Source organism: Xylocopa sonorina, chromosome 6, assembly GCF_050948175.1.
Source record: "Xylocopa sonorina isolate GNS202 chromosome 6, iyXylSono1_principal, whole genome shotgun sequence".
NCBI classification, from domain to species: domain Eukaryota; kingdom Metazoa; phylum Arthropoda; class Insecta; order Hymenoptera; family Apidae; genus Xylocopa; species Xylocopa sonorina.
This window is the reverse complement of record NC_135198.1, coordinates 2,553,729-2,563,101: the sequence shown is the minus strand read 5'-3', so window position 1 is coordinate 2,563,101 and position 9,373 is coordinate 2,553,729. Positions and strand designations below refer to the sequence as shown.

The following is a 9,373-nucleotide window of genomic DNA, read 5'->3' as shown; positions in this document are numbered from 1 at the left end:
ATAATCACAAAGAGAAATATAATGACGAGAGGCTATAAAAATTTTATGTAATCCTATGAACAATGCACACTATGGTACAAAAGATAATCACAAAGAGAAATATAATGACGAGAGGCTACATAAATTTCGTGTAATCGTACGACATTAAGTTGTTAATTATAGTAGAGAATGATGTAGAAACAAACGATTTTCAAGAGCTCTTTCAACAAAAAGTCGTCTAAGCATAGATCATGCCGATGATCAAGCGTAGCATCGAGTCAATTAAATGACGCAAGATAAGGAACGCATCTTTCGTCACGTTTCTCACGCTAATATACTACAACCCCTCTTTTACTAATGGAATTACAGGATAAAATCAATCCCGATATCATGCTCGCGATACCACGATTAATTAAAACCCAACCTTTCTCAATCTTTCGTGCTGAAGACGCAAGAACACGCACTTTAAAATCACAAAGAAAATCACGCCTTCCGATTGGTTCGCGCTCCAGAGTCAACCCAATCGCATACGACCGCGAAAATCAATTCTCGTAACAACTAAAAACATATATGCTCTATTATACCGCCACTAAAATACATACGAATAATTATTACACAATTATATTTAACGCATTATTTGCAAGAAGATACGACGAATTAAGTAAATAATTCCCAAAACACCGTTCCCTTTCGTTTCAATTGTAACATATGGGAACAAGTGGATGAAAGAAACAACGGAATCGTGTTTCTATTTTAAAGAAACCGAATAGAAAAGATCCGTTTAACGATTGTTAGGAACAACGATCGTTGGCAAAAATAATTGTCAAGCGGGTCTAAAAAATGTGTTAAACGCAGATAAAGAATATCCGCCGAGGGAGGTCGTTGAACGATAGGAACAAGCGGACCGGGACCGCGGTGCGAGCCTTGGCAGCACGGCAACGAGCGTAGGAGTGGGGATGGTTCGGTTCCGCGTGCCGTCGTCGGACGGGTCGAGGCATCAGTCCGTAGCGACGCGTCCCCGGCGCTGGTCGCTATAATGATTTTCGTTTTCGTTCGCGGTTTTCGGCCGAGCGCCGTGGTGCATTATGGATTCGCGATTCTCGGGCTTCTCTCTATTCTTCTGGTGTCGTGTCCAGTTAACTGCCAGGAGACGTTGACCAATCGGATGCGCGTGATCAGCGAGAACCTGGACCGGCAGCTGAACGCGATCATGGCCTCGCAGGCTTTCAACTACACGACGTTGAACGCGTCCGACGTGCCCTACAACGCCACCACGACGTTCAACCCCAAGGGCATGGGCCAGCTGTACAACGTGACCAACATGTTCATCGACTTCGTGCAGAGCAAGCAAGCGTTTCCCGAGGGTGAGTATCGAGACTCTCCGTAGATTTATCTCGTCGAGACCGATCGTGCACGCACCGAGTTTAGGGTTAGGGTCAGCTTTTTCGCGGCCTTGGTTACGCCCTGTACCGCGCGCTCGAAAATGGCCGGCTCCTTGTTGGTAAACAGATCGCTGTCAAAAAAATTCCAGACAGTAATATTAAGTTAACACTCGGATATACCTGGTTGCTATCGAATCAGCGCGGTGTGATTAAGCGTGCAGTTAATCGTAGATGCTTTCGTAGAACACGCGGAGTCGAAGAATTGCTCGTTTATTATCAGTAGGAGACATGTATGGTTACAACGTAAAAAACGACGGATTTTGATGCTAAATAATATCGCTTGTTGCGTATTAAAGTCATGCAAAGTAATATTTAAGGAATTTTTGATCTGGTATCTGCGAAATATGTTACTACACTAACCCCTAAAACGAGCGTTGTCGATAAACGCACGGTATTACGTGCGTATGCGAAACGTTCAGGACTCTGTTTCCCTGGAAATTTTGTGTCCTGTTATTAGGACGCACTTACGTATGCCTGTGGTCACTGGAATCTGATTCCTTTTGGAAACGCGACTGCCATTTGAAGGAGGTTTCTCCTTCGTCGATGTTTCGCGATATTCGCACACGAAGCAACGAAATTGTTTTTACAAAAGGAGCATCGTACGGTGTTCTGTTATAAATAAGCTCGTTCAGCCCTGCCATGTTTATCGTTAGGAACTTTATAGCTTGTTTAATATGTATCTGGACGATGAAAAGCTAGTTTCCCGAAAAGTGAAAGGAAAACGTTATCGTGTTGTTCACGGCCAAACAGTGAGTCGTATTGTTCGGTCTATTGGATCGAAGACAGCCATTCCAATTAACGCGATACTTCAGACGTTACAGAAATCGTGAATACTTGTTTCAACGGCATTTAGTTTGTTATACAAAATTTATTTTCACGATGAAATATTAGAGTTTCAAAATACAATGTAAGGCATTGCGTTATCCTCGTTTCAATCGCTCTAAGAGAAATTAGAAACACTTTTTGATTTTTTTCACTCCGAATTATTTTTCAATTTTGTTACCAACAATTCTCCACTATTTAAAGTATTTTATTTAAAATTTACGCTCAAAGGACAATTCTTCGATTACTACTTGTAAACAATTTTGTTTATTAAGTATATTAAATATAGCTCTCAAATCTTGCTACAATTTATATTTATTTCTTTTTTTATTTACTAAATGTCAAATTACCCTCGACAAAGGTGCGCAAAGAGTTAAAAAAATGAATTCTCATTACAAAATGGTGCAATATAAACGTATATATATACATGTAACGTTGCATATTCCATCAGTTCTCTCATACTTTATTTGCATACGATGCGGTCTATTCGGTCGATCTGGATCGATCGAATGCATAAAATGGTGAAAAGCGAGTTTTCAACCACTGGGTTCAGCCTCGGAATAACGGAGTTGAAGGAAGCGGCGCGTGAAACGGTGGTGATTGTCGAAAAAGGCGGCGAACTCGCTCAACTATCCAGATCAACGACCCTTTCGTAGCGTTTAACGTAGGTGCAGGGCCGAGCGCGTCTATATCAATTCTAGCAGGAAGTTGATAGCGAGCGTTCGTCATCGTCTAACAGACCTAAACGTCTGGTGTTCGCGTTTTCAGCTCGTTCGCGACAACTTTTTTTCCTCTCTTTCCCCCGACCGGACGCCGCGCTTCTTCCGATTCGGAAAGAGCATTGACAATGAAAGAGCTGTCGATCATCTGTTTATTAACGGCTGACAGCCAGTGGCTCTCAAGCCCCGTTTCACTCGATCGAGGGAACGCGAGCGTGTTAATCGATTAACGCTTTCCAAAGCCCCGGTATAAAACCAGCTCTGAATATAGAATCAGCTGGAATGAAAGCGTTTTCTATCATTTCTTCGAGCGGTTCGATCGAATCTATTATCGCGAAGGGAGGTCAGGTTAGCTTTTTCAAATAAAATATATACATCAGTGGTTCTCAAAGTGTGCGCCAGGGTATACTAATGCGCCCTAGAATAGTGTTTCTGCAACCACTGGTTCAGGAAAATAAAACAAATTTCATTTATTAAAAAAAAAGCAGCGGCAAATGTCGCATGAAATAAAAATTATATGTGTAACACTGCTATATCTATTTATATACTGTTTTTTTATTTTTGGATGATACCAGTCCGTGAAATATTTTTCTATTTTCTCCAAACAAGTGTAAAAGGTTGGGAAACACTGCTCTAGAAAATTCCCGGGTGCGCCTTATGGTATTCCAAAGAAATCTCGTTGACTTACTGGCAAAACCAGATAAGTAGCATTTTGTTAGTTTTGTGTTAAAGAACTTTAAAAGCTTTTAACTGACAGTAAAACAGCTACACGCGAGACAACATTTAAACATGAACTATGGTATTGTAAGTAAATATATTTACTACTAAAAATCAGAAATCGATTAATTAACGAGTGTACTTAATGCAAAAATGACAAAAATGTACTTGCCTTCTTTTGACAGTAAGTCGATTGTATGTTTCCAGATATAAAAATAAATATACTTTACTAAACCATTACTTTAAAAAAAAAGAAACCAAATTACTTTATTAGACCATTTCATTGCGGAAATACCGCTCCCCTTGTTAACACAGCGTTATTATATTAATTAACAGCGTTACTGAGTATGAAAAAGTCTTGAGTTGGTCATTAGTATATTTGACATACTTTTTTCTGTAATATTTGGCATAATTGTTATAACATATTTCTCAGAAATTTAAATATAGTGTGCCTATTATTTGAGGAATTTTAAAATGCACTCCGACCTCAAAAAGTTTAAGAACAACTGGCATACATCATAGAACTACAATCGAACTAATTTTTTAAATGTGCAAGGTGTTTTTTTTATTTTAAATCGAATGTATAAATTGTTTCCATCAGTATGGAAAGTAAGGAAAATATAAGTGAACAAGATTTAAATGGTTTCAGGCGTTTGCTATCACCGGATGCATGCTTTGCGATCATTTCGATTACGTTTTACGATCACTGTTTTCTTTTCTGGGGTTAACAGTTGAGGAAATAATTTGTGTACTTGATTTAAAGCGAACAACCTTGTATATTGCAGTAAAAGGTTGATTTTCAAGTTTTCAGGCTCCAAATTCTGCAATAAAATAATTTTTTACAGCGAAAAGTATAGTTATACTATTATATTATAAAAATCGATGCTCTTGAAAGTGTGAATATATGAATATAAATATATTTTCATTCGAAATGATTCCTTCTTTCGACAAATATTTTCTTAAGAAGAAAACAAGGAAATATATATATTACACTCTTAATGAAACATTGTATTAAATGATAAACGAGTAGATTCATTGATGAAATGGAATGGAATAAGTAAATAAAGAAGGCAAAGGTTAAAAGTAGAATAGAAAATAATCTTTTATCAGATAGAATTGAAGTACGAAGTAAAAATCTTAAAAAAATGTAGTGGCTGTCAGAAATGATACATTTTCGCAGTAAAGTGATAGTGTAATTACATTGTATTAAATGATAAACGAGTAGATCCATTGATGAAATGGAATGGAATAAGTAAATAAAGAAGGCAAAGGTTAAAAGTAGAATAGAAAATAATCTTTTATCAGATAGAATTGAAGTACGAAGTAAAAATCTTAAAAAAAATGTAGTGGCTGTCAGAAATGATACATTTTCGCAGTAAAGTGATAGTGTAATTATACGCTTGTTCAGATTCTATAACCACTTGAGATTCTATTGTTATATGTACCGTTCTTATCCAGACAATAAGAAAAGTTGTTCGATAAAACCATTTCCGTGAATAATACTTTAATTTCAATGATGGTGGATGAATGGTCCTTCAATTTCACTGATTGCAAATAAAATAGACTGTAAATTATATTTGAATTACATTTGTAAACAGTGCTTTTAACAATATTTTACACTACGTACGTAGAAATTGCAATTATAATATTTCTGCGGCTGTTTAAACCCTTCGATTCAGTTGTATATTATGAATATTGAATCATTTATCTTTCATAATTAATGAATATAATTGTTTATGTCAAATATACCAGATTGCGGACACGTATTATGCATTAGTAACATATGAAATACCTTGCTCGATAAACGTTTTGTATTTGCGTTACAATTACAAGAAGCAGCTGAATGTTTTCATTATGCGACTGAATGAAGATCGGAAACATTGACAGATATGTTAGAATAATTTATATAGCCATGAACTACGATTTTACGTGATCGACGCAAAATATGTTTACACATAGCGAGTATAATATTGATAACCTGATAAAGAAACGTGATTTCCCATGATCGACGTATAACTTGTCAACTCACTCCCGATCTAATCAATTGGGAGGAGGGAACAATTATATTCATATAAAATGAATTATTAGTTAAAATCCAACGCGTGCGTGTGAAGCTTTTAACTTTTCATTAGCTACAATTTTCGAGTAAGAAAAAATACAGGTGTTTCTTTTTTTTCGGAATTCCATGAAAATTTCACATTGTTTAATTAAATCACCTTCCAGTAGATCAAAATTAATGACACACTTGAGCCGAAGAAACATAGTTCTAGGAGGAAATATGCCAGACTCGATCAACTGTAAGTTTCAAATTGAAAGCTCGTATTTTTATACAATTCCACTCTATACTATTCATTTAATTGTAAAGATCAATAGTGTCTTATCCTCGTTTATAAAATAATTTAAATCGAGTGTCGAATAGAATAAAACGATCGGTGAATACAGATCAATAGTAAGTAGGTAGTAAAATAGTAGCACCAACAGGAAGCAGACAATAAAATTGCGTCCCCGTTAATAAATCCTAACGCAGGCAGAAATAGAGACTCTATACATTCTAAACTTCCAGCCGTCACTACTGGACAAATTTCTAAAATCGTTTCTCTAAGAAACGCATCTTTTCTACGTTAAACTTGCTTGTTCTTACATAGACCATTTATTTGTATATTTTATTATGCGTGCAGCTCCTGTATAGAATCATTAATTGGTCAAAATATACAGTTCTAGTAGCAAAGATTAATTGATAGTTTTCAAAGAGGCCAGTCACCAATAATAAAAAATCAGCATTTTACATTTATTAGTAAAAATTGATGAAAAATTTGCAGCAGGGTTGTACCGTGGATTTTAAAGTTACTACAGAAATTGCTGACGTGTTGTCTACGTGATGTTTACATGGGCTCTTTCCAGAGCAATATAAACTACATTAATTATTATAAATTAGATATTAGAATACAAAAACATCATATTAACTCAATTTCACAGTATGTGCAATATACGTGATATTTATTTTCCTCCTTAATCCTTTAACTGTTGTACTTAATCAACGATTTAAAAAATCAAATGAACATAAGTATATACATTCCAATTTGATATTACTGAAGTGACATTTAATTTTAAAAGATTTTTTCATTTTTATTTTAGTGTTATATAAACCACACCCGCAGTTAAAGGGTTAACTGGAATAAAATTTAACTGATTTAATCCTTTGTTTGTTTTTCGTGATATTTTAGGAATAATGTTGAAAAAATAAAGTAAAATAAAAAGGAAACAACTCTGGTCTCCAGAGAGGCCAATCACTAATAAAAAGCATCAGCATTCGCGGTCAGATTTATGCAAAACGCCACAACGAACAATTTCGACTGGCAAAAGTTACGAGAGCGGATCCACGCTCGAATCGGTTTCTGATGAACGCGAAAGAAACCGATTTTCCGCTTAGCAGTCCGTGACGAGTATCTCTGTCGAGCTATCCACGATTTGGAATTCTTTCTCCCTCCTCTCGTCCCGTCGACCAACGAAAAGAAATCATGCGAAGGGGTTGGAATTATTCGCAGAGCAGATGCGACACGTACGCCACGTACCTTTGATCGTTTCGGTAGGGACAAATGGATCAGAAGTTTTATTGGCCGGCCCGAGATGCTTCTATTACTTCCGCGCCATGTACAATTGCGTTTTATTAGCAGTTATTGTTTTATGACCCGGGCAAGTGTCGTTTCGCCTCGCCTCTTTTTCCACCGCGAATCCCTCTGACGTCTTCACGACTTCTTTCAAGGCTCTCGAGCATCGTACCTACCTATATTTTTTATTTGCGGGAACGAGTGTCTAGCAGATGCTTGGTGAACCGAATTCTTCTTCGCTCGATCGTTGGAGTTTTCCAGGGAAAATCGTGGCGCAAAGAGGGTGATTAGTGGACTCGTATTTCGTACGTGAGTTATGTACCCTGCTTATCTGCTGGTGAGTAGAGATGAAACAGGGTCCTAGTGCACCGAGTTACATTCTGATAGATGGGACACTGTACGTTTGAGAGACAGCTTGGAATAGCTGTTTGAAATATTTCCTTTTTGTACTGTCCGAACTAATTACTATCGAACTGAGGATCACCGTGTGTTTTGTGTGTTAAGACTTAGATGTCATGAAACATCCGATATAATGATAGTTAATAAAGACAAAGATGAGATTTAGCAATTAGAAAACAATAGATTTATTCTTTATTTTATGTTGTATGGTAAACAGTTTTTCAATTAAAATTAATTATTTTGTTGCAATTTACAAATCTTGTATCATGGAAAAGGGCGTTAAATAAAATTGAGCTACTACTATATGTTATATTTTACATATTTTCTTTTTTTTTTAGAAATATTTGAAAATGACTAGAGTTTCTTTAATTATTATTTAACAAAGGAAATGGTGTGCATTTGGTGTTAATGAGAGAAAAGGAACTGTGTACAGATAAATGCAACTGTAAAATGCGTGCATATGTGGGCGATGATCGCTTTTATGCTTGTTTCTGTTAGAGTGCAACGCGATAGTAGATTTCTTCTATTGAAACATTTGAATTTTATAAAAGATTTATTTGCCTTGCACATTTTAGGAACGATAAAGTGTTAGGTTTGATGAAAAATTTTACTTTGTGCTCATAAAGTGTATCATATCGTACGAGAATTACATTTCAACAAAAATATTAAATTACTATTAGCAAAATTGATTAAGATTTGAACTCTTTACGAGTAATTTTTTTCATTCATCGAACAAAAAATTTGAAAATACTATACTTTCATTTTTTATGAAGCAACTCCCGTTGCGATTGTAACAATTTTGTACTCTCCAAATGAATTTTTCATATATTCGTAGGCTGCTGCCTTAAAGGGTTAAATAGCGTCTGACTTGCGTCGCAGTGGGCGATACGAACCGAGCGATTCCTCAGTCATACTATAAAAAAATCGATTACGTATCCTCTTGGCTTCGAATCGAGATGTCATGGAACGAATACGGATATCGAACGATAATTGTCAGTTGAATTTCTCTTGATTGCAATTAGTATCAGTCTGTGGACTAAATTGGGTTGCTATAGGATTGTTCTAGATAGAATCTGTGAGACTTACGAAGAAACCGATCCATTTTTATATTAAAAATTGTGGAGTCGACTTTACTTTATATTTTCACCTTAGAATCCAGAATGTAGAATTCAAAATTGTGGATTCTGGAAATTGTTATTGTTGAAATATTGAAATTACAATATCATCTAAATTCATAACTTTTTTAAAGAAACAGGTTATTTTTTTTTAAGGGAAATATCTAGCAATTAATGAACTAACAAATTAATAATTTAATTTAAAAATTAAAGCTGCTCGTCCTCGTTTTTCTAAATGCATGTAACAAATTTACATATATATTTCATTGTATATGTGATGAACCTGTTTTTACAATTTACAAACGATACCATTTTATATATTTGTAAATTATTTTTTCCTTCTTTTAATTGTTACAATATATGTAAAGGAGCAAAAAATGTTTATTTTGTACGAAAGAAATTAATCGATAAACACTACTTTTCCTCGCGTCACTAGATACTTTGCAGATGACTCATGCGCAGACTCGGACAATTCACAGACTCTCTCTTTCATCAATCGTATTCATTAAGCAATAACTGACATTCATTCTATCCCCAAAAATAACAATCTACATCTTTATTTAATATACGCA

General features: G+C 35.5%; 2 protein-coding genes across 2 annotated transcripts in view; one reads left to right on the top strand and one right to left on the bottom strand.

The window, feature by feature from the left end:
* The window catches only part of Maf-s (MAF bZIP transcription factor K), a 475,183-nt gene that overhangs the window by 241,642 nt on the left and 224,168 nt on the right, over positions 1-9,373 (bottom strand). The window lies entirely within an intron of this gene.
* LOC143424594 (prominin-1-A) overlaps positions 936-9,373 on the top strand; it is a 75,639-nt gene continuing 67,201 nt past the window's right edge. The window contains 2 exon segments of the mRNA XM_076896742.1: positions 936-962; positions 965-1,343. Coding sequence (XP_076752857.1) covers positions 936-962; positions 965-1,343 — 406 coding nt within the window.